The sequence below is a fragment of the Ambystoma mexicanum genome, chromosome 10 (assembly GCF_040938575.1).
Source record: "Ambystoma mexicanum isolate Mex_15411 chromosome 10, UKY_AmexF1_1, whole genome shotgun sequence".
NCBI lineage: Eukaryota > Metazoa > Chordata > Amphibia > Caudata > Ambystomatidae > Ambystoma > Ambystoma mexicanum.
This window is the reverse complement of record NC_090932.1, coordinates 242,935,555-242,960,523: the sequence shown is the minus strand read 5'-3', so window position 1 is coordinate 242,960,523 and position 24,969 is coordinate 242,935,555. Positions and strand designations below refer to the sequence as shown.

General features: G+C 44.2%; 1 protein-coding gene across 1 annotated transcript in view; it reads right to left on the bottom strand.

Annotated features, from left to right (window-relative positions):
- CLSTN2 (calsyntenin 2) overlaps positions 1-24,969 on the bottom strand; it is a 3,665,407-nt gene that overhangs the window by 1,765,115 nt on the left and 1,875,323 nt on the right. The window contains exon 3 of the mRNA XM_069617773.1: positions 23,534-23,563. Within this exon, the coding sequence (XP_069473874.1) occupies positions 23,534-23,563 (30 nt within the window). The remainder of the gene's footprint in view (positions 1-23,533; positions 23,564-24,969) is intronic.

Here is a 24,969-nt window from a genome sequence, read left to right as displayed (position 1 = left end):
CTAAAACTATTTTCATTCATATATTTCAATGAGAAACGCTTTTGTAAACCAGTCCATTGATCTTTTGTGAGTCCATGTTATTTGTCAACTGTAAACCATGACCAGGAAAGAAAAATATTCACATTTGTGTAAAGGCAGCGATAGCCTTCACCATTCAACAAACGGAATCTCCCGAGAGGGATACCATGAACCTTCTGGGGAGTATTGGATGGGACTCACACTATTGCTAAATTAGCCAGATTTATTAAGGTGTATATTGTTTATTTATTTAAGAAATATATAGCATATGTCCTTACAAAGGTTTTACATTTTGCATTAGTATACGGTGAGTGATAATCGACTAACTCGAGCGACTGAAACAACCATGAAACAAGTAAATGTGGATTAGGTCTTTGCTTTATCCTTGTCAAAACATGTAATATAATTTAATTTTTGGCTGTCAGAAAACAAGCTTTTGGTTTTCATTAAAATAAAAGGCATGGGTGGAGATTGAAATTGTGAGCACAGTGTGGCTCGTGGTGTACATCTTGTTGTCTAATAGCTGTCAGAAATTGCTACATAAAAACATGTTTTTGCAGAAGAAAAAAAAAAGACACTGGGGGCGACACAGAACTAATATTCCAACTTATTGGAGCTAAAACCAACATATGATGTTATTGCTTCTGACTGCTCAGCCGGTTACTGTCATACAGCAAGACCCAGCAGCCCCTCTGTGCCCACTTGTTTACCTAAATATCAAAAGCATCCCACCCATTTAATGTTTATAGAATGGAGATTTGGCGATGGGCGACTCGATCAGATAAATATATAAGAACATCAAGTCAATGCTGCAGCTCTAAAGGTAGAAAAGTACATTGTTTCTCCGTGCTCTTTGATTGGGATTTTTGGTATAACAGCTTGACAGGTTGCCTGGCCTTGGGCAGCCTGTATCATGCCTGAGAAAAGGTTAAGAGCAGCAGAAACATTTTGCGCTACAAAAAAAAAAAATCATTATTTAATTGGACATCTGTTTTTGGAGATGTGTGGTGTTGGAATCTAAAGCAAAGTAAAATAAAATAAACGATGTGTTGTTTTTGTTATTGTGCTGTACATGTCATATTATTGTTATAGATGTTTTAATCAAACGAAATGTCAATGCAGACCATATAGTTATATCACTGCTTCGATTGGTTTAATTCGTTCCATATAAAATATTAATGATATATGTTTTTCTGGCAAGGGAAGTACATTAAATGAATATTTTTATGCATTGCTTTAGTGAGCGTGTGACATCTGCATTTCCGTGGCATCATGTTCTGCATAAATGCATAGAGAGTATGTTTGGCTCTGTTGTCCGCTCACGTCATGAAAAGAGGTGTTGATCTGTGACTGCGGCAGCTTATTTCACAAGCAGGGGTGTGCAAAGGGGTTTTGCTCAGTCTGCAAAACATCTGGTGCTATGCTAATGTCGGGACTGTCAGGACTCAGGGCGGTATACACGCATTTCGTCGAATGATTTTACATCGTGGGACTTTTCATCGTCAACCCTTTCATCGCCAAAAACGTTTAATTTTTTACTTTTTTATGGGGGGGTGGTGGTTGGTGCGGTTTGGGGTATGATTATTTAAGTACGGGGGGTTTGGGAGGGCGAAGCCCCCCATAAATTAAAAAAAAGGAGTGTTTGGCGATGAAAGGGTGGCGATGAAAAGTCCCGCGATGTAAAATCATTCGGCGAAATAACGTAGAACCCTCAGGGCTAGCTAGCTTTTTGGTTGTAGCCCCTGAGCTTCTATCCAGGGCTACAACCAAAAGACTTGGGGCTATAGCCCCCTCTGCCCCCCTAGCAATGCTTCTGGGTGTGATACAATAATATAGTGTCACTAGGGCACATGAACTGTGCTTGATCGTGCTTGATATTATGTTATCACATGATGGTGGATAGGAATAGGTGTGGTTTATGAATGTGAATATTTTGAAATCTACGTTAATCTCCACATAAAACAAAGGTGTATTGCTTTGACATATGGTGCAAAGTGGATGTCATTCAGGACATTTAAGGACCAAGAGTAGGCAGAGTTGAAGAGACAGTTGAAGTTGTGTTCAGAAGAAGATGGAGGTGTAGAGAAAAGTGTTTGTGCCATAAAAAGAGGGGTGAGTTGAAAAGAGATTGGAGGAGAAGATCAAGGAGGGAGAGTACTAAAGAGTTTCAATGGGTGGAAAACAGGTGGGAGAGGAAAAGCACTGGAGAGATTGGAGGAGGAGGATAACAACAAGGGTGTGTGTAAAACAGTGAAGAGGTGGGAGAGGGAAACAATGAAGGGGAGATTACTCTACTCCTCAGGCTGAAGGAGGACACCAACGAAAGAGGATACACGTACTGACAAGGTATGAGGAGTAGACTATGACGAATGAGAGGAGATTGCAGAGGCAGTTGAAGGATGAGATCACAAAGAAAATGGGGAAAGAATACATTAAGTCAGAGGAAGTGAAAATCTGGAAAGAGGAGGAGGTGGAGGAAGAGAGCAAGAGTAGGAGGGTCAGAGAACGAGGAGAAAATATATAAAAGCTCTAGAAAATATACATTTTCTTATTTAAAGAGGCAAATGAATCTGAAAGCAAAATGAGAAGTAGGTGGGAACCTACCTTGAAATGCAGGGCCGTAATCAGTTAGAATGTTAGCCAATACCAGTGTACAAGTTGAGTGGGAAAAGTGCATGGAGGAATACGTTCATAGAGGAATGCAAGGTGGTCAGCACACAAATAGCCCAAGGTTTGAAGGTCAGACATACGGTCTGTCTCCCAGGCTTGAGTGACCATTGATTCAGTAAGGAGGAAAGTTAAATGAACTTGAACAAACGAATAGGGCACCTGAGAAAGAAGCACCAGAGAATCTGGCCGGGCACATAGAAATCCTTCTGACATTCCTAACCTCTGGAAGACATTGGGGACCTTGTTCAGACAAAGCTCGAAATTTAAATAGAAGTGTCTTCATTAGCTGATGGATACTACCCAACCCACAGCCATGAGGAGAGGCTGAACCAGGAGCAAGATCAATTTCTAAAGGAAGATTTTCTTGTGGTGCCGTAAGAAGAATCAACTTGCAACTGGACTGAGCCTTTGTTTTGTAACCCTATACCATTTATTGAGATGTAGGAGATGACCCAAAGCCTTACTGCCAGAAGGAAGCCTTCCATGTGTCATGAGTGGAATGGCATACTTCTACTGCCCAGACTAGGCATTTCACCAGGAGAGGGATCTGGGAAAGACTTCCCATTAACATAAGCCTCCCCAGGGAGTTGTTCTGGCCATACAGAAACTGTCAGGTTTTGGCTGTTGATTTACTTTATCCTTTGTTTGATCTTGAAGAAAACAATAGATTTCCAACCCAAAGCCATTATTGTTGTGCATAAAGCACTGAAATGCAAAACCAAAACATCGTTATCTGAGAGCGTTTTCCCCATATTCTTGTAACCACATCCAACATTAGTTATGTCTTCATCAGGAGTCTTCAATTGATTCAGTAAACATTTTTATGATCATCATTGAGTAGTAGCAGTGCTCGATTGGTCGATATCTTGATCTCCTATATCAAAGGCACAAGACCAAACCATGAAGGTTCAGCCAACAAGCCTAACAATGATGTTGCACTAAAAAAGAGGGCTTTTGATCCTGTGTCTATTGTGTAGGTCCCTGGACTGAGAACAGGTGGATTGAGAAAGTCTCTGTTTCATGATTGATCATCATTGGTCTGGGATGGTACTAAACTACAGGGTTGGAATGGCTCTCTTGTGTATCTTATTGAGGACGTGCAGGTGAGGGGGATCCAACTGAGTATGTCCTTGTGAACACTTATCTGCAGTGTTCGGCTCAGGCGTGGGGGGACTTTGAGTCAAGAGTCTGTAAGCGTTATCCCATGCTACACTCATCCATGTGCTTGGGTTTGCTATGTTTGAAGTGACTTTATAAAGGAGAGGTGGTCTTCCAATGCATCAGGTCCTCTGGGTATGCTGTCCATAATTCGGTCGGCAGGAATGAGAAAGCTGAACTACCTTGGCATTTCTGGATGAAGTGTCAGATTATTACTAGAGACACATTGCTGGATTGGATCAGAATGTTTTGTCAGGCGATTTATAGATGAACATTATTGGTGGTTTCTGGGCTTCTGCTGTAGATGGTATGGTGGGCAAAACACAGGGCTTTTAACTAGACTTTGACTGAGAGCTGGTGAAGTGTTATGTGTACTCAGATGATATATTTCTATTTTTTATTCTTCAGTGGGATATTTCCTCTGAGATATGTAGATGGGCCAGTAGGTATTCCAAGAGTGCTAGATAGAGGAGGTTTTCATAGGCCATGCTTGCGAGTATTAAGGCAATGATTGTCCTGGCTCTATGCTCAAATGACCATAGCTTTAACGTGTGGTCCAAAGGAGTCATCTATGAGACATCTTCGTTTTTTCATAGTCAAAATTGGTTAGAGGTCGGTTTCCATTTCTACTGCCCAAAGTATGGCTGTGATGTAGGATATTTTGGTTCTGTAGATCAGTTATATTTGCATTGAGTTTGAGCTGTTTAGTTTTCATCTGTGCATTTATCTGTGAAACACAATAGTTTAGGTATTGTTTTTTGAGTTAAGTCTTGTGTCTTTTTGTAGACATCTTGTATATCATCTGTTTAATTGTAGCAGGACAGATATGGTTCACGTATGATTTGATGGTTTGAAGAAGTCTCATATTTAGAGTCTGTAGATAAGGGCCAGGATACCATGGGGGCTGGGTGCCACAAACCACAATGTGAAGTGGAGTTGATGGAGTATTGGGTAGGTCCCTCAGGTTCTCTAGCTCATCTATAACTTGATTTAATCTTACTGCTGTTCTGACACTTCCCCATTTCCCCTTTATCTGCATCCCTACATGTAAAACAATATATTATCCACCAGGTTTATCAATCTCTCATTCCCCACCAAAGCCAAGCGGAAAAACAATGCACGTCAACATGTGACCACCTGACATGAACCAAAACTGCACTGGAAATGTATCTGACTTTGTCATATGCACCATGGGTACTTGAGGCCATCACAGATGCAGTTTAACCAGAAGACAAAAATACCAAGTGTTTAATTCCCAGGTCGAACCCATTACCTTGTAGGAAATACATCTGCTGGCTGGAAGGAGATCATTGGTGGCCGGCTGGAGACAGCAAAGGCAGAGAACCTGTATCAATCAATGTAGGAGCCGTATTGGATCCAGGATGCTGGACAACCCTTTTGAGAGTTCAAACCATGGAGGCATGCCAGGCAGCCCTGACCAACTAGAAACAACTTTGCATGACAATTTAAATTTGAAAAAAACTTTAATCCCTGCACTCAGCATTTGCAGCATGGTTCAGTGTTCACAGGGCCCTGACTAATTTCTGTATTATTATTTAAGCTGCCTTGATTCAATCCTGGATATGGTTGTTGTAACGAAGACATCATTATAGATAGAGAATCTAGAGGTAGGGCAAGTGAGGAAAGTTGTTGAAAAGAGAGCAAGCTGGAGTGGTATAATGGCCAAAATGCAGGTGTGGAGAGAGGAGAAGGGAAGAAGAATGTGAAAGGTGGGGAAGGAGAGTAGACAGATCAGGACAAGGGTACACAAGTGTAGGAGATGGAAGGTGGGCGGATCATGTGCACAGGAGGTAGAAATTCAAAATAAGAGAGGAAGACATTTGAAAGACCTGGAGAGAGAGATAACACCTTGCAGACGCAGACAGGGGTACAATCTGAGAAGAGAGGAGGAGGAAGACAATTGAGTATTATCAAGGTTAAAGGAAGGAGGGGTATGGCCGGTGAGCAGCAGGTGTTGTAGTGAAGCTCTGAGGTTGCTGCTCCAGGGCGTGCATATCATGTGAATGTCCTGGTACAAAAGCATACTTACGGGGTAGACATGACGGAACGGGGGTGTCGGAACACCCCAGGCACTGATACCATGTGCTTAGAAGCATAGAGTGAGCCCAGATCTTCCACAGTTGCATGTCCAACAGCTGCAGGGGTGGGCCAGGGGAGGGATGCAAGATGGTCTCTGGTTCTGTGGAGACTGGGATGAGCCCCGTGTGGCATGCCGAAGACGGTCTCGGCAACCACAAAGGTCTATAGGCAGCACCCTTACCATACTGGGGGTTTCCTTCAGCTACCAGCAGAAGGGAGAGGTGGCAGTGAAGTGTTGGGAGGTGCTGAGCACAGTGGTGCGGGACAGCAGAAGAGTGGCCCGGCTCCGGGACATGACAAGGCAATCAGCAGACCTGCTGTGCTGCCAACCACAGGTCGGGGCACAGTAGTTGGGATCTGGAGTGGGACCCAACAGGCGACTGGACCCATGTTAAGATGAGCCCCCTTTAATATCGTGACTGCCCAGAGGAGGCTGGGAGACATCTGGGCAGCAGTGAGGCACAGTACAGAGGCTCAATGGAGATACTGGTGGCTGCAGCACCTGCTGCCAGTAAGGAGACAACACACAGTAGGTGCAGGGTGCTGGCTGTGTTACCTGGCACCCAGGCCCACTGGTGAACCAGTACAAAGTGTGGATGCCCAAAGAAGAGGAACCCCAGGCAAAGGTGGGGAGGTCCTTGCACCGGAGCGGGTATGTTAAGCGACCCCCTGCAAGCAATCCACCTAAGATTGGGGAGAGAACACTGGAGAGTGCAGTGGCAGCACTGAATCCTAGAGACAGGCGGGGGAAGATGTGGCAGAAGGCTGGTGGAGTGTATGGTGCAGTGGACCTCCAATCCAGACCCTGTAGTATACGGCCCTCTGGGAGGTCTATCAAGGGTGCAGTGAGTGAATGCGTGAGCACAACTTCTGAGACAACACTATCCTGGGGTGCAGGAGAGAGACTTTACCATGTGCCGAGTGGGCTTGTGGATTTGGCAGCAGTGGCACTCATGAAGGACAGTCCTGGTGCCTTGGAAGCAACTGTATGGTGGATTAGAGCACTCCTAACTCCAGCTGCCTCGACTTTGCATCACAGAGGAGTGCATCATGTCAAAGGTGCACCAAAAGATAGAACATTACGCTACCCTCAAGCAGAGACCGGCTAAATCAGGAGGAGAGAGCAAAGTGACAGGGGAAGGCGGGGAGGCAGGTGGTGGAGTCACACTGGATGGACTAAAGGCTTCAATACAGGAGTCCAGCATAACCCTGGAGGTAAAAATACAGGAAGTAGGAGTGGATATCTCCTTGGTATGAGCTGATCTGCAGAAAGTCAGTGAACGGGTGCCAGAGGTGGAGCAATGGGTGAGCATGGTGGAGGATGTTCTGCCTGTGCTAAAAAATCAGGTACGCAATCTCATGGGAGTGACACAGGTGCTAGAAGCTAAGGCAGAAGAATCTGAATGCTGATCCTGCCACAATAATATACATTTGGTGAGGTCCCGGAAGGACAGGAGGGGCCATGTATGGAACTGTATGTGGAAAAGCTGACCCTGGCCTCTCTGTACCCCATGGGGCTATCAAAGCTGTTCACAGTGGAACGGTCACATAGAGTAGACAGCCGAGGGTGATTGTAGACAATGTGCTGAATTCTTGAGACAGGGACACAATTCTACAGAAAGCAGGATACTTTGAGGTGGATAGTGCCAGAATCTTGATTTTTCCTGACTTCATGCAGGAGGTCCAGTAACAGGGGAAGTTGTTTGATGCAGCTCGCTGCAGTCTCTAAGGGTTAAATCTGCATTATATGACAATATTTCCAGCTAAACTATGAGTGATGGATGGAGGCAGGTCTTTCCTGTTCACCTCAGCAGGAAGCATGCCGAAGAGAGGACCACAAGTAGCCGGGAGCCATCACCAAAAGGAGTCCGGTGATGTACCGGTAGTTAGTTGGGCAGAGACATCAGGGTAGTTGAAAGCTAATGGAACTACCCACTGAGGACTAGAGAGCAGCACCCAAGATGTAATGTGTGTAGTTGTGCCTAGCAAGTAGCGGCCGGAGTGGGTGGAGATTCTTGCCCACCCCAGATATCGAGATTGTGCTAACCACACTAAGAGGCAGATGTGGCATGGAAGAATATCCATATTGGTTGAAAGGGGGAGAGGAGGAAGGGAGGAGGAAGGGAGATGGGGAAGAGGGAGATTGGGTAGTTGGGAGAGGGTGGAGGGGCAGGGGCATTTGTGATGTCATCTTTGATGTCCTGTGTGGTAGTTTTAGCAGTGCATGGTGGTGGCACAAATTATGGTTTCTTAGCTTACAATAACTGCTGAATTTCTGAGGTTTTTCGGTTTTACTTGTAGCCATAACGTCCCTTTAACAACGGTTTTTATTGAATTTCATATGTTTACTTTAGTGCAATTTAACCATAAATTCCGTTTAACAAAGATTTTTCAGTGAATTTCATAGGTTCTTACCAGTACATGCTATTTTGCTACAAGTTACTAATATCATACTTACCCCAAAATAGCAACATTTTTGTACAATTTACAAAGTTTCACCTTAAATCTCTGCCATTTCCCACCTTCTAGCATCATTTGTAACACTTCTTTACACTTTTTGCAACTTTTTCCACTGTTTTTGCGTCCGTTGACATCCGCGAACATCTGACGTCATCATAGACCTTCCCGACAGTGCCACATCACCAGGTACTCGCACGCGGCTTGATGACATGTCCGCAAATCCGTCCGCACTTCGCAATCGGGTCCATGCTTCGAGGACAGTTTGGAAGTGCATTTTCTACCGATCCAGGAACTTTCAAGCTCAAAATATACTCTTGCACAGCTCCTATGCCTATTTATACTCATTATCCATTAACAATCTAGCAAAGAGCACATACTTGAAAGAATATTAGCAAAACTGCTTATCTAATAAATGGCACCAACTATTGCTATCTCTCCTCTCCAAAATCCACCACCACCACCAGCTGGAGGACCTACACAAAAAAAGTGCAGTATTTCAAAAGACAATGAAGAGGACCAAGAAGTTGAGGTAGAGGAGTGCCTACCTCTAGCAGCCAGATAGAATCATGGTTGTGGCAGTTCGTTACCACTGATGGCAATGTATCAAAGGCTAAAGCTACCAAGTGAAATGCACTGAGTGTTGTACTCAGTCACGGACTACCATGACAGTACTCCTACGCGACCAACTGCATGCACCGCCACACAAAATCCAACCGCCATCGGAATGCTCTCAGAAAGTTTGTTCATTTCTTAGCAAGTAGTAGGCTGTCTTCCTCCACCTCATCTTCCTCAACCAATACTGTAACCACACAGCCTACTTCTGTGGTACACGAAATGCCACCAGCTACCTTGCAAGGGATAAATGAGGCTGTTGATCCATATCTCTCGAAGACAACAGTACTCTGTATATACTGCATCACACCACTCTACAGGGGGGAGCAATTTCGAAGTGCTTTGGAATCTGTAATCAAGGAGCATGATAAACACTGCCCCCTACCTTAGATGTAACACACACGCAATATCTTCCCATGTCCACTTGCCCCTCCATATTATTGGTTGGTGCAATTTCTCTAATTTCCCTCCCCACCTTTCTTTTTGACTTCTCCTGTAAAAAAAAGGTTCCTTTAGGAACCACCTTTCCGTTATTTTTAGTTCTACTTTTTTAACAAGGTTATAAGGCACCCAAAAAGTTATCTTCCTATGGATTGAACAACTTAACCATAAGTACAGGGATGCTACTGCAGGCCGTGTAATGTATATATATTATAGCACACCGGTCACCACACTATAGTCAAGGTGAGTCGGACTCCCATAGGAACCCCTCAAAATTCTATCACTAATAACGTTTGATTTGAGTAATATATTTGCCTGATATTGAGAAAGTGATTAAGGACTCGTGCCCCACCACCGCCCAGACTGCTAAGTTTCATAAAGATTCATCAAAAAATTTAAAATGTATTAAATAGACAAAAATGTTTTTTTCCAAAAGTGCAGCCCACTGCCCATTCATTTTCTTATCGACAAACAAGGTCAATGTTCACCAAAGTGCACAGCCCAAACTGCTGGATGGATTCGGACCAGGTCCAAAACAACTTGGGCATGAAGTGTTGACTTGCGATACATGCATGGTTTGGGATTATTCTGTGCAGTAGTTTTTTAAATATTTGATGGAGAAGAGGCTACCCATTCTCAAAAATAGATAGCTATATCTCAGGGGATTTACCAAAAACTGCGTGTTTTTAGACATGAAACAGCCATCATCTTGTTTTCCTCTTGATGGAAGAGATAACCACGGCTATAGCGGAGGATATGGGAACATGAAACGCAGGAAAAAAGCAATTTGCAGGATACAAAACATGCACATGCCATCAGGCTAGAGGTGGGGTGTGGCTCGAGGGCACCAGGTGAAATCTGAGAGATGGATGGGGTCTAGGCACTGAGATTGCACCACAAAGCTTTCTGTAGCCTCGGCTATAGCCTCGAATAGGTGAAATCCCAAAGCAAAGTGTGCCAGAGAAACAGTGTGTGCTGTGGGGGGAAAGTGAGAAGGTAGGGGAGGTGAGGAGCCCATCTTGGGAGTGGGAAGGAGCTTGCACATTTATGGGGGGATGTTGGTGAGGGTCTGGGGGGCAGAAAAGCAGTTTTCCCTTCCGTTTTTTCCAATATTCGCGGGTACAAAAGACTAGAGTTAACCACTGTTATCTGTAGTTCTGTACGCAATGTAAACTGCATACACAGCTCCTGCCATTATGGCTATCTTCTACCACGTCTGAAAGTGAGAAAATGTCACAATTGCTGTTGATATGCAGGTACAGTGTAAGGCAGCTGCAGGAGGCTGGCATAATGGGGCCCTGTTTTTCCATGCCCAGTTTGGCATGGGGTGGGGTTGGTGCACCGTGCATCCAATGCCCAGAGAGGCTTTTAATTTGTTTTCCCAGCGCGCAGCTCATGATTATTTTTTTCTTGGCAGCATCGGCAAGCATGCCCTGGGGCAACCATGTCTGCATCTGTTGTGTACAGAGTGTCCCATGGCTAGGGTGCCACCAAGAAAACATAAAAAACATGCAGAGCGCTGAACTGTCGAGCACATCTCTCCATCCGTCTTTAGTCCACCTCTCTGCACCCTGGTTACCACGCTTAACATGGTAAGACTGCAATGAATGCAGTATAGGAGGATTCAAGGCCCCCCTCTCACTATGCCCCCTGCATACTGCTTTGTCAGACTTGGATTTGATGTTTTACTTTTGCACTTCAAAAATGTAACTTGTTAATGAAGCCGTGGCTAATTGACACACAGCTGTGGCCTGTGTCACTTTCTCCCATTATTCATGTCGGTGGAGGGGTGGGGTGCATGCATATCCGGGGATGGGCAGTGGTCCTGAGACAAGAGGGGGACAGATGCGCAAGTGCATGGATGAGAGGTTCAGAACGAGAGATGGGTAGAACAGAGGGAATGGCAGGAAGGGAAGGACAAAGGGGCAGGAAGAAAGCAGAAGTAAGAAGCAGCAATAGAGTGGTGGGGTAGAGCAAAGCAAATAGGCAGGATGCGAAAGATTTAAGGAGAGGTTTAGGACAGAAAGAAAGGAAGGGATATTCAGAAAGTGAGGGACTGAGGGGAGGGGACAAGTAGGAAGTGATGGTGCATGAAACACAGGGAGAAAGGTGAAGGGACAGGAAGGAAGAGGGGTAGAACAGAGTAAACAGGCAACAAGAGAAGGATGAAGGAGGTGTGAAGAAAGCAGCAGAGAAATGCAGCAGAAAAGTGGAAGGAAAGGCATGAAGAGAAGGATGAAGGGAGGGGTACTGGGAGAAAGCACCAGAGGCAGGCACGGAGATTGGGTAGAGCAGAGAGGTCAGAGAGGAAGAGAATGATGAAGGGAGGGTAATTAGAAAACAGAAGAGGCAAGGTAGGAAGAGCAAGTGGCTGACACGGAGGAGCCAGTGATGAAAGGCAAGTGATTGGAAGTGACAGCCGGACAGGCTTGGCAAACACAGCTTGCACATTTAGTGCTGAACAGTGCACAGAGCAGGTCCTTGAAGAAAAGTAATATATAAAGGAATATATAGCCATTTTGTTGAACTGCTGACTGGCAATATGGGGCAGTTGCTGTGTACCCTTCTGAGCCTCTAGGCCTCTTTCATCTGAGAAGGTTGAACGGCCCTGGCACCATCAAAGAGCAACAGGGCCTTTCAATCTATGACTCCTTCTTTGTAAGCAAGTGGCTGACCTGGAGGAACCAGTGTTGAAAGGCAATGTGCTGATAACACTTACTTTTTTCCCCAATGGAGGTGAGAGCTGGAGAGGCTCCAGAAAATGCAGCTTGTCAGGCGAGCGCTGCAAAGTGCACACTGTAAGCCCCAGAATGTAGTAATCTATAAAGGATTACATTGCCATGTTGTTAGACTGCTGACTGGCAATATGGCGGCAGTTGCTGGGCCTCCATTTGGGGCCTGAGGCTTTTTTCATTTGAATGAGTTGAAAGGCTCTGGTGCCATCCCAGGGTGCCAGTTCCTTTCAATCTATGAATCCTTCTTTGTAAGCAAATGGCTGACATGGAGGAACCAGTGTTAAAAGGCAACACAGTGATTACACTTTTTTCCCCAATGGAACTGACATCATCCCTACTGGACACCTTTCCCATTTGGCACCCTCACTTTCAATGAGGTTGCTGAAAGGGAGAGGTGTCCCTCTGCACGGAGGCTGGTGTGCTGCTTTTCTCAGCTACTGGAGTAGGACCTATTACAAGGTCCAAGCATGTTGAAGGCCGGCAGGTGATTCCCTCCCTCAAGCTCGTAACGATGCTCTGAAGACATCCACAGCTCGCCCTGAACAGGGTGTCTGCCATTCCAGTATGCTGAGGTAAGGAGGGAGCAGAGGCGTACCAAGCAGGGGGGCCTTCTAACAAGCCTCTTCTTCACCTGTGCCACAAGGCTCCCATTCGATCAGCAGCCTATTCTTTCCCTGTGAGTTTCCCCTTCCCCCATCACCTCTCCCTATTTCCATATGTAACCTCCCTTCTCCATGTCTCCCCATGTTACAGCTCCCCCCACCCATATCGCCTATCCCTTCTCCCCAGTGTCTCCAAACACTTCTTCCCCTTTCACCTGCCCATTCTTAACCATATTACCTCTCTTGCTCTCCCTTTGTGTAATTTGTCCTTCTCCCCTTTGCCATCTGCCTTTCTCATACCTGTGTCATAAGCCTTCCTCTCAATAGCATCTGCCCACTCCCTGTGTCACCTGTCCTTTCTTTTTTCCATGCCGCTTCTTCTCCTGTAACTTGCCTCCTTCTTCCTCTGCCACCTGCTCCTTCTTCCTCTGTCACCCCTTCTTCATATCATATGCCCCTTCTGTATGTCATCTGCCCTTTCTCCCCACGTCACCAGCCTCTTCTGCCTTGTGTTACCTCCATTGTTGCCCATGTCATCATCCCCTCCCGCCTTTTTCTTTTACATTCTCCTATCACCTGTTCCTTTTCCCCTGTGTCGCAGCTTTGGCCACACCCATGTTACCTGTCCCTTCTCCCCAATGAGTCTAACCACTTCTTCCCTGTTCCTTTTCCCCATGTTACCTGCCGTCTTCATCCATGTAAACAGACTTTCCCTCAGCTGCATCATCAGCCCTCCAATGTCATGTGCCCATTCCTCTGTGTCATTAGTCCCGTCTTCCCTCTTCATCTTCTTTCACCTGCCACTTCTCACCCTTGTTACATGAACCTTCCCTTGACCTGTGTTACCTACATCCTTTCTCCCCTTCTCAGCTCCCTGTTTCACCAGCGTTTCCCCCCACATGTGCCCCAAACTTAATCCGAATGTCATCTACCCATATACCCCTTGTCACCAACCCCTACATCACTGTGTCACCATCTCCCTATATTCTGTACCCCTTCTGCCCCTGTAACCTGCCACTCCTTCTCTCTTTTTTCTGTCCCCTTTTTTCTCTGCTCTGTCTCAGCCTCTCCCCCTCACGTTACCTATCCCTTCTTCCCCATGTCTCCAACCTCTTCACCCTCAGTCCCTTCTCTCTCACCCCACCTACCTCTTCTCCCTGAACCAACAGCCTTTCCCTCAACTGTCATCAGCCCTCCAGTGCCCTCCATTGTCATGTACCCAGTCCCCATTCCCCGTGTCATCTATTCCATCTCACCCTGTGTCACCCACCAATGTGCTGGGGCTTTTTGAAAATGAAAACACATGGCAGCCCTGGTGGGCAATTCAGGGGTTCCACTAATGCCTCTAAGCCATTCAAATGTGTCCTGTCTCTCTCCCCATAGTGAACAAGGCTCTCCCCTATCACTATCTAAAGCTGGAGGAGTGGAGGACCCTGGGAAAGAGACACTTCCAACACCTTAGTGGCCTCGAGAAGACCCCCCTGGACAAAGAGTCCAAGATAAGCCAGATAAGAGAGAACCCCTATGGCCCAGTTTGGTGACTGCAGTGTGCCATGAAGTGTGGGGTGGAAGGTGGAAGCAGAGGCCTGAAGAGGGTGGGGATGCACCAGGTAGACTAGTGTGTCCATTCAGAGGATTGGGGGTGGGGAGCACTCTGCTTTCGGATGTCATTCCCCGATCCACATGTACCCAGGTGTGTCCTTCAGCATGTAGCATGTGTTTGTGCATGTGAGTCACTCATGCCTCGCAGCCACTGACCTTAGTCTTGTCTATCCCCATGCAGCAAAGGAGGCTTCCCCTTATCAGAGTCCAAAGCAGGAGGAGTGGAAAACCCTGGACAGGAGCAACTTTCAGCACCTCCGTGTTGGCCTTGAGAAGACCCTTCTGGTCCAGGAGTCCAATTACAGCCAGGTAAGAGAGCACCTATTGGGGCATGCCATGCAGTGTGGGGTGTAAGGAGCAAGAGAGTGCAGCGGGCCAACGTGGCATTAGAGGGCTGCTGTGTGTGGGGACATGCACCAGGTAGGCTGGTGCGTGCATTCAGAGGATTGGGGGTGGGGCCCACTGTGCTTTTGGATGTCATTCCCCAATCCATTTGTGCCCAGGTGTGTCGTTGAGCATGTGACCTGTTTGTGCATTTGAACCCTACTGCTCTTTCAGGTAGATTGTGCCAAGGAGACAGTGTGAGCAACACTGGTGTAGGGAGCATGTGTGAGGTAATGCTAGTATTTGAGCCCACTCAGAGGACTTTGACCTCATCAGTAATGAGGCTTTGAATGGATGGTGGCACCCACCAGTTTTTTCATTTGAGGGGTGGGGGGCAGAGGGTGATGTACCTAAGGGTAAGCAGCATCAAAGTCATCTCTTGGCTAAAACACTGTTTTGTGCTTGTTCCGATGAGGCTGCCAAGCACATACTGTAAGGATGTTGAAGAAGTAAGCTGACTCAAAGGTGGCATATTTGTGGTTAAAGACTTTTATTAATGAAAAAGAAACTCTCACTATCCTTATCTCTGCGATGGGTTTCCCTGCCTCACCCGAAATCTCATGGAACTGTCAGAATGCCATCCAAATGAAAAATCCACCGTCTTGTGTTAGAACCTACTTCTAACCCTCACACTACAATGAAAACAAATATTGTCCAACAGCAAGTTGACTCCCTTTTTCTGGTTTATGGGTAGTCTTCCCTCAATGTTCTCTTGCAAAGACAATACCAGGGGGAATGACACCCTTCCCATGGCCTGCATCAATCTCACAGAAAGTTCTCTCCCCAGAAGAATACAGCCCTTTGCCTGGTGTATGTATGATGTTCTCAAAATGGTCCCCTTGAACACAAATGCTAGGAGCATTGACTCCCTTCCCCTGGCTGGTAGCTCCAGCAATTTGTACAGTCAACTTTTTTATAATAGGAGAATGACTCCCTTCTCCTGGTGTTTGGGAGTTCTTGTCTCACTTGGGTTTTGCCTTAGCACTTTTCCACAGAATCATTTTTTTTTCTCGGGTCCCAGACCCTTCTCTGGTGGTCAGGGGTCTTATCCCTACCATTTAAATCCACTTCCTCTTTACTAACACCACCTGGTCTTTTTTTTAGTAGAGACTAGAAATTCTGTAGAGTACTGGATATAGCAAAATAGGAAATAAGTCACCAATATATGGTCTAACAGTGATATTTCTAAACCGAAGCATCTAAAAAAACAAGCACTCGAAATATCTGTGTATCTTGAATGCATGTATGTATCTATGGGATTTATAAAGCGCAAATCCAGCTAGAAAGCAAGGGTGTGCGGTACCCCAGGGGGATATAAATAGGATGCAGGGGTAAGGTTACTATATTGCTTGGGTCTTCTTACTGATGTGCATTTTGAATGCAAGTTCACATACTACAGTAAAGTCAAGGGATTTTGTAGTGGGTGAGAGTTGAGGTGTGAATCAATTAAGCTTCATGTCAGTCTGTCCATTCTGGACTTGGCCCTCTATGGTGGTGTTTCTTAGGAGAATGCATTAAAGTGTCAATTGGTTAGACTGTGAATATCTTAGAAGGTCAAAGTTGTTTTGATATGTGTGGTATGTGAGGGTCTGAGGTCAATCAGTATATACACACTTTACGTACAAGTTAGGTCTGCCAAGTTTAATCTGCTACTGGAAGGCGTAAAATTGAGAAGTGATATGTAGCCTGGATCTGTGTGTAGTGTGAGGTAATTCGAGATTGAAGGTGAGTCAGATGATTGGGAAGATATGAGGGTTTGGGAATAGTGAAGACTCCTGCCAGTGTGTCTTGTAAGCGACTTCAATCCAGCAATCCATCTAAGTCAATGCTTAAGATGGGATGCCCAATGGAAGCCCTTATTTATATATTTTTATGTCAAAGTTCTTTAAATCTGCATGATGAACCCTTATATAACGCCCCTCTCTTTGAATCCCCCTGACCTCACTGAGCCAAGAAGTAGGTTTGTTTTGCAAATTAAAAGGTTTATTTGAAGAATTAAATAATATATATATCACACTTTTATGAACAAAATAATATCTGAATAGCACGCTTATGACTATGGACGGTAATCAACAATGGGTAATATTACAAAATTGACAAACTCTTTAATCACTTAGGAGTAGGAATAGGAAGGATAAGGCAGCAGCGAATACTTTTATGGTTCAAGGAAATGCAATAATGGGAAAGAATGCAACACAGAAATAAACTTGATATGATTTCAATCAAAAGATAATATGATCACTTTTTCCCCTGTGACTACTCACTCAACCCCTATGCAATATGAAGAGATGGAAATGAGGGCACACAGGTTTCAGAAATACAATCAATAATGCAGTTCGATCCCAGTTCCCCCAGCAAGCTTAGAGAAACAGGTATGATTTTAAAACAGGCAAAAATATTTTTGAATATGATTGCAATGAAAGTGAAAATATGCCAAATTGATTTTTAATTCACTAAAGGATATTCAGAATAAGTGATAGTTAATTTGGATTGGTTCAGGTCAACACTAGCAATGATTCATGAATGATTATCAAATTGGAAACGAAATTCAGCAATTGAGAACAAGGAGCAGCTATTTTGACAGAAAATGAAATTGAGCCAAATTGCAATTTGTGGCAATATTTCCGCATCCGTAAATCACGATTATGGAAAAACTATAATGTCGCTTTGGGTGTGCTGGAAAGGTTAGGATCTTAGCTTTAAAATGACAGTTAAATTTCGCTTCTAGGTCATGTGATTCAAAAGTTACAGAGGGTTATGTGAAGGTAGATTTTGCAGAAATAAAATCAAGATTTCAGTAATGACAGATGCGCTTTACAGATTTGAAATCAACAGGATGGACACAAGATTCTATAATGCAGTTCTGGACAGGTTAACATGGATGAAAGAGGATTACTTTAAACTAAGAGATTGGTTAAGGACAGTTCTAGACTAGATGCTCACTCCTAGCTTGGAATGGAATGGGCCTCGTCAAAGATCTGGTCAAGGGTTTAACTTCACTCTCGCCACTGAACAGGTCTCAGGCCCTCTGGGTTCTGCGTTCAGCACTGCACAGCGGTCTGCGGCCTCTTGAACTGGATCTGACGGGTCTTGGAGTATAGCACTGCTTTCTGAGTCTGGACCTTGGTTCTAGCATAGGGTTCTTTACTAGAATAAACAGCTCAGCCCGGCTGTTGAATGTGAGAATCAGGTTGCTAGATTCTCCAGGCCTACTGAGAAGAGTTCAGCTTTTGGTTTAGGGCTCTCTGCTTCAAGGTTCTAGAGTTTGGGTTCTAGAGTCCTGGTCGCTTTATCTAGATCTGGAGTCTGGAGTCTCTGTCTGGATATTGTCTGGATCTGGTGTGGCAGAGTGCTTCACAGGAATCGGTGAGTAGTGGAAAAAAGAGTGTTCTATCTGGGTCTCAGCAGTTCCTATTTATGTGTTCACAAAGTGGGTGGGTAGACTGATTCTCTATGCCCAACCCCCTAAGGATTTGATAGGTTAGAGGATTCTCTGTCCCCAGACTGGAGAAAAGATCAGCGTGTCAGAATGTGTCATGTTTATGGCTTAACTGAAATCCCTCCCCTTTGCTTTTACAGAGAAATCAATTTTACCCAAGAAACATATTTCCCAGATACACAAGTTGTTCATAATACATAGACACATCACAGATTAATTAAGGCATGTCTCTGTTCAAGTCCCATGTTCCTACGAGCTTTAGTTCCAAAATGACAACTTATTTGCGCTTTTGATGAGTCTCCCAATATTGGTTCCGCACCAAATTTGATACATGCATGCAGCTCCTCTCTGGGCATATTACTGTAAGTTCTTATGTTTATAGCAACAACACTGCAGCTGTGATATTAATAATTCCAGAGTTTGGTCTCAGAACATCACATGGCATCCAGCTTAGTCTTAAATTGTGGGTTAATTTTTCATTGTCACAATCTCAAAGTCTCACATTTTCATCAGCTTGTTACAATATTTTAGAAGCATTTTCCTTAAATATATATTTGGTGCAATGTTAAATCCACATCCCAGTCTGGTCCACCCCCAGAGCTGGCTGACTCAGAGGGTCACATGTCTTTCTTCCTGGCAGAGAAGTTGTTGACCAGTCGCACCCAAATTAGCATTTTCTATTCAGTTGAAAGACTCTATTGTCTCTTTCCTCCTGCCAGCAGAGGAATCTCCTCCCTTTTGATTAACATGTCCATGCAACATCCTCTCCTGTTGGTGGGAAGGCCAAAGTGTGAAGGGTTCTCATGGACAGAAGGCCTCTTGAAGTTTTAACTGCATCAAGTTACTTTCTGATACATTGTAACATACTTCCTTGTAAAATATATAACATTTATAAACATAAAATAAGCAACATATCTTAAATCAAGTCTTTTTCCACATTAAATCGATGTGTGGCACTCTATATGGCATTTTGATGGAATTCCCTTCTTTGGTATATTTAACTTCTGAAACTCAGCTCTCCTGTCAGAATTATAAATCGCCAGCACCTGACAGAGGCAAGCAATGGTACTAGACCCATTTTGACAGCTAGTTGTGAGCCATGATTTTAGCAAATTTGACACCAAATAAAAACTGATTTTTGAGACAGATCTGTATTCCTTGGCAGAGATTTTGCTCTGTGAGCAGCCAAAGCATGGGTTTTGGCATTGGTCTCCGGTGCTCACTAAAATAGGCAAAAGTGGATGGCAGCCTATTTTTCAGGTTCTCACTGTGCATTTTCTGGTGATTTCTGGCGAGCAGCATACTTTCCAGTGTCCATTATGATGTTTGTGCTGCTAGCAATGCCTAGTGATGTTGCAGGGCTTGGATGAGTGGGTTAAGACATCCCACAGTCTTATTAATAGGTTGAACCATTAGCCTGCTGAGACATGGAAATCAGACAACTGAAATCAGCTGTAGTGGGCTCGGGGATGGATTGTGCCTCTTTTGCATGACTAACTTCTTTTCTCTCTTTTCTTGTCGAACAATTACGTCTTTTTTCTAATCCCTCAAGAAGCAGGCCATGATCAACAGGATTGAAACACACTGAGAGATCATGCAGCATAAGTAGGGCTATCTTTCCCGAATCCACAATGTGGGTTAGATTAGCTCTGAAGTCCAACATGGCAGTCTCGGAACCATGTTTGGCACGAAATCCTGACTGCAGGGGACCCAGGAGGTTAGATTCCTCAACATAGTTCTATATAAATGCAAATGTGGCACCCGATCTAATATTTTCAACAAAAAAGGAACTTTTGTAATGGGGTGAAAATTATTCACAATACTCAGATCTAATGTTTCTGTTTTTAAGATTGGGGTGATCCATACATTTTTGAGAGAGGATGGCACCACTGATGACAAGATGGAAAGATTAACAATCTTAGTGATGAATGGAGCCAGATGATGAATGGGATCTTTTATAGTGCTGGTTGGACAGACAACACCCGGGCAACAAGATTGTTTGAGATCGCTAAACAACCTTATAAGTTATTTTTCAGAGATGTAACTGAAATAGTACTCATCGGACTTAATGGACAAAACTAAGCATGGCCTCTCAGGATTACTATTATCCGGAAGTATCACGGTTGGATCAGAACCATGAGCTATAATCTTGGCTCGGTGTGAGTTAAGTTTTAAAGCAAAGGCTGGTTGATTTTCCAAACACTAGGTGTCACTTTTTTAAACAGCAGGATACGTACTGATTTTCCCCTCAAACTCTTCAAGGAGGGAGAAAAGTTCTTTTTGACATGATTTAGCAGAGCCAATTCCTTCTTTAAAATGAGCCTTTTTAGCAGAGACAATAGAGTTCTTATAATTGAGAGCTGTCATACGATATGCTGCGAGAGTCGGCTGGCAGATCGAGTTGTGCCAAAGGATGGTGAGCTAAAGACTCTGGTTAAGACTCTAACCCGGGATATAGGCCAGTAAAGAGACACTCCCAGGACCCCCCTTGTTTATGGATATTAAGTAGCTTTGGGTTTTCACCCTCAGTTACTAGGTTAATCCGAACCCGTGCTCACTGTTCTAAGAGAGGCACAACTCCAACTCAATGATGATGCACAACCAGGCCGAAACACGTGTCTAGGGTTGCAGTTTGTACTCTTGTTCAGAAGAGAATTGCCTGGCATTTTGGTGCTGGACTGCCCTTGGGCAGGACAAAGATTGATATGTTGTGAAATGTCTCTTCTGTGAAAGGATGGTGAGCTAAAGAATCTGGTTGAGACTCTAACCCGGGATATAGGCCGGTAAACAGACACTCCCAGGACCCCCCTTTTTTATGCATATTAGGAATCTTTGGGGTTTCACCCTAAGTTACTAGGGTAATCCAAATGTGGAACCCTTGCTCACTGTTCTTAGAGAGGCACAGCTCGACCTCACTGACGAGGCACAACCTGGCTGAAACACAATTCTGGGGTTGCAATTTGTACTCTTGTTCAGAAGAGAATTGCCTGGCATTTCGGTGCTGGACTGCCCTTGGGCAGGACAAAGACTGATATGTTGTGGAAATGTCTCTTCAGTGAAAGGATGGTGAGCTAAAGACTCTGGTTGAGACTCTAACCCAGGATATAGGCCAGGTAAAGAGGTATTGCCAGGACCCCCCATGTTTATGCATATCAATCACGCATGCGCAGTGCATCCCGTCAATTTTATAAAATCAAAGTTGACGGCTATGCTAAAGTGGCTGCCATCATTTTGTTGACAGATTTGTTTTATTGAATTTTATTTTTTTCTTGATATTTTGACATGTGTTATATGTTTGTTTGCAGAAAATCAGTACTTAGGTGTCCAAACTGGGATATACGTGATTATTTCAAATAAGAACATTTCGAAGACGAAAATATCGAATTCTTAAATGTTTGTATTCAAAATAAGCACCCCACAGCCAAATGGCCTTGGTATACCCCGCTTCCCCCAACACCCTAATTACCTTTCAGTGGCACACTTTGCTGTGTGCTCCGAGTCCCTCCAGCGCCAGTTCCCTTCACTTCCGTGCATGGGAACTGGCGCTGCAGGGTCCTTTTCTTTTCAAAACGTTGTTGTTTTGTATGCGGGGGACAACCCCACCACCCTCAATTCCATTACAGCGAACAAGGGTGCGGGGGACACCCCTGCAACCCCTGCTTATCTTGTTCGCTATTCTCAAAACAGCATGATTGAAATGTTCAGGATGTTTGGCTGTATGTAATTTTGGTACAGCCAAAATCAGATCATTTCAACCATACAATTTTTTAAATGATATTTTCTTCCAATGCCGTCCAAACTGATGTAAACATATGACACGAACAGTAGCAGAGGCCACTAGCAGAGGCAATATCAGCACTTATAATCTTCCTCTTCCAGCTTCTGGGCCCATGAGAGCCAGTACTATATTTGCACACAGGTTGTAATGTTTGTTTGCCTTAACAGCTCAGATATGTACAAATATTTCAGACACAATTGTAGTCTGAAATGCTGTCTAACGATAAGCAGGTGATACAAGCTGTTGCCTTCTTGTGAAAATAACACATGTGGTGATGGCGGGAGGATGGCATGGTGAAGTAGTGTGATACTGTGGAGCTACTGCACTCCTGGTTTCTGCAAGACATTACTAAATTTCAGGAATGGTCATGTGGTCATACCCATCCTGGTCATACTGGCTATGGTGTTTGACATATGTCTGTGGACTAACAGTAGGTGTGCCCTTTTTTACACACCTGCTACCCTGTGAAGAATGGACTTTGCAACATCGACTGCGCTCATTTATCGTGTCTCTTAATGCATTAAGATACACAGTAATTCTGTCCTCACTATGAGTTTGGTGGTATTTACAGTGCTAATACTGCCACACTGAAAAAATGTTATAACTGGTGGATGTCCACATAATTATGAGTTTGCGCGATTCCCACCTCCCATAGAACTCAGTTTGGGAGTGGCGTTATTATACTGCAGGCACAATGGCTGCCATTCTGAGAGCATGTAACACGGTCATGTCCATGCAGTAGGTTCTCTTGCGGCTGAGCTCTCAAACTCATAACCAGGCAGATCTGCAAAACTGGAATGATTCTGAAATACTGATTTTGTTTACTTTATCCACTAAATTCTTAATGTAGCCCTTAACAACAAGGGTATATAGTCAATTCATCTAAAACCATTCCATCTAATACCATTCCATCAACATGTTTCCATCTAAAAAATGTCCATCTAATGCATGTTTTTGGGGGGATAAAGGGTTAATTTTTGTTCAGGTGTATTTTAAAGGGTAAAAAACAGGGGCTTGGGGGGTGGACCCCCCCCAAAAAAAAATGAAGGGAAAAAAAGAAAAGAAATGCATTGGATGGACATTTTTTAGATGGAAACATTTCGATGGAATCACATTAGATGGAATGGTTTTAGATGACCATAAACCCTTAACAAGTGATCTTGGGAAGACCATCAATCTAGGATATGCTTCGATTTACAAAGATAATAATTCAAAGGGCCTACTTGTTATATTAGCTTAATCAAAACATGTCAACCTCATCTGCATATTCACAAGGTAAAATAAATAAATACAATTTAGCAAGTCAGTCATAGTCAAGCTCGATTAGTATTGATGCATTCAGCCAATCAGCTGCAAACTGACATACACATCCATGACCCCACCCCGTGACCCGATGGAAAGTTGACCCATCTGAGCTCGAAGCTTGTGCACATGAGCTTCGAATGGGTAGGTAGTGGACTGTACATGCAATAATGTATGATATTCACAGCACAACATTTCACGCTGTAAAAACAGATTAAGCAAGCACACTTACCTGCACTCAAATCCACTGGACTGCTTTTCACTGAAAGAGAAACGAAGCAGGTGGGTAGTCACCCTCTCAAAGACCCATCGGACAATGTCAACATCGTATATTCATAAAGAAACTGCATAAGCGCAATACTAGCACAACATTATGGCACTTGAAATGTGAGCTCTGTGACATGCAAGAAGAAACAAGTACAATTCCAATGGCAGGCTATCACCATGTTAGCATCATAAATGATTGCAAGAGACGCACATGCTGTCTTGCACAAAATCCCAAACTCAAACAGCTTGATTCACACAGTTCTGTGCAATTAAATGTTGAAAGCCTAATATATAGCTATCTGACAATTCATCATTTTCCATAATAATGTGTTGGTGTAGCTGAAATGTTTTCCAAGGTGTTTATTTGTATATGTACACCTAGAGAGGACAGTTAAATGTACACACAATTTACAATGAGGATCTCTGACGTGCTACCAATGTACTCCCTGGATTACTCATAGCAACTAGTCAGGAGTGAGTCAAGATGCTCATCAGCAGCGTCTGATTTAATCAGTGTGACCTCCCTTTGTAAAGACCAGGGGAAAGTCAAAATAACGTATTTGTGTGCGATTCTACCCCACAGTACTATACGTCGTGCCAGTGGAACCTTCACTGTGAGCACAGTGGGGCCCAATGACAAAACACCCCCTCTTTTAAATATGCTGAAGCCCGGGTTGCAGTGTTGGGTACACAGCACAATACACTCCATGCAATGCATACACGATGTTCTCACTGACGAGACCAGTGGTGCACTTGTTGAAGACATACATGATACATTGAGATGCCAGCAATGTCAACAGTGATGTAATCTGTAATGACATATGGGATGTCACATGTCAATGGTGACGTACATCGTCACGCCATATATATGATGATGCTTGAAGATATTAACAATGCATAAGTGAGGGTAGTTACAGTTGGAACCTAATTGGAATTATGTCCACCTTTAGTTGATTAATGTACGCATTTGTTCATTTATTTTACAATGTATTTTGTAGTTTTAGCAAGCACAGGCAAGCTCCTAACAGGTGTCACAGCAGGGCACCCACATAATAGAAATAATAGAAATGCAGGTCCTGTATCACGACATTTAGGCTGATTTTTAATGTAATTGATGTGTACAATATGGTATTCTCACTACATACAGCAGACTCAAAAATAGATGCAAACAGAGCAATGTAGATATCACAAGCCAGCAAAGGTATAAGGTGAGTACGGTAAAGGGGCTGGGAGGAAAGTAAACAGTGACCCGAGGGCAGGGGGCAGTGGTGGGAAGGTGGCAGGGAAGTGCTTGTCTGGCTGCTTTCAGCACAGGCTGAGATCAGTGGATTCAGCTATGATCCAAGCAAGATGTTTGACATCTTTTGAAACTCTGGATATCAAGGTGGAGCTCCTCTTTGT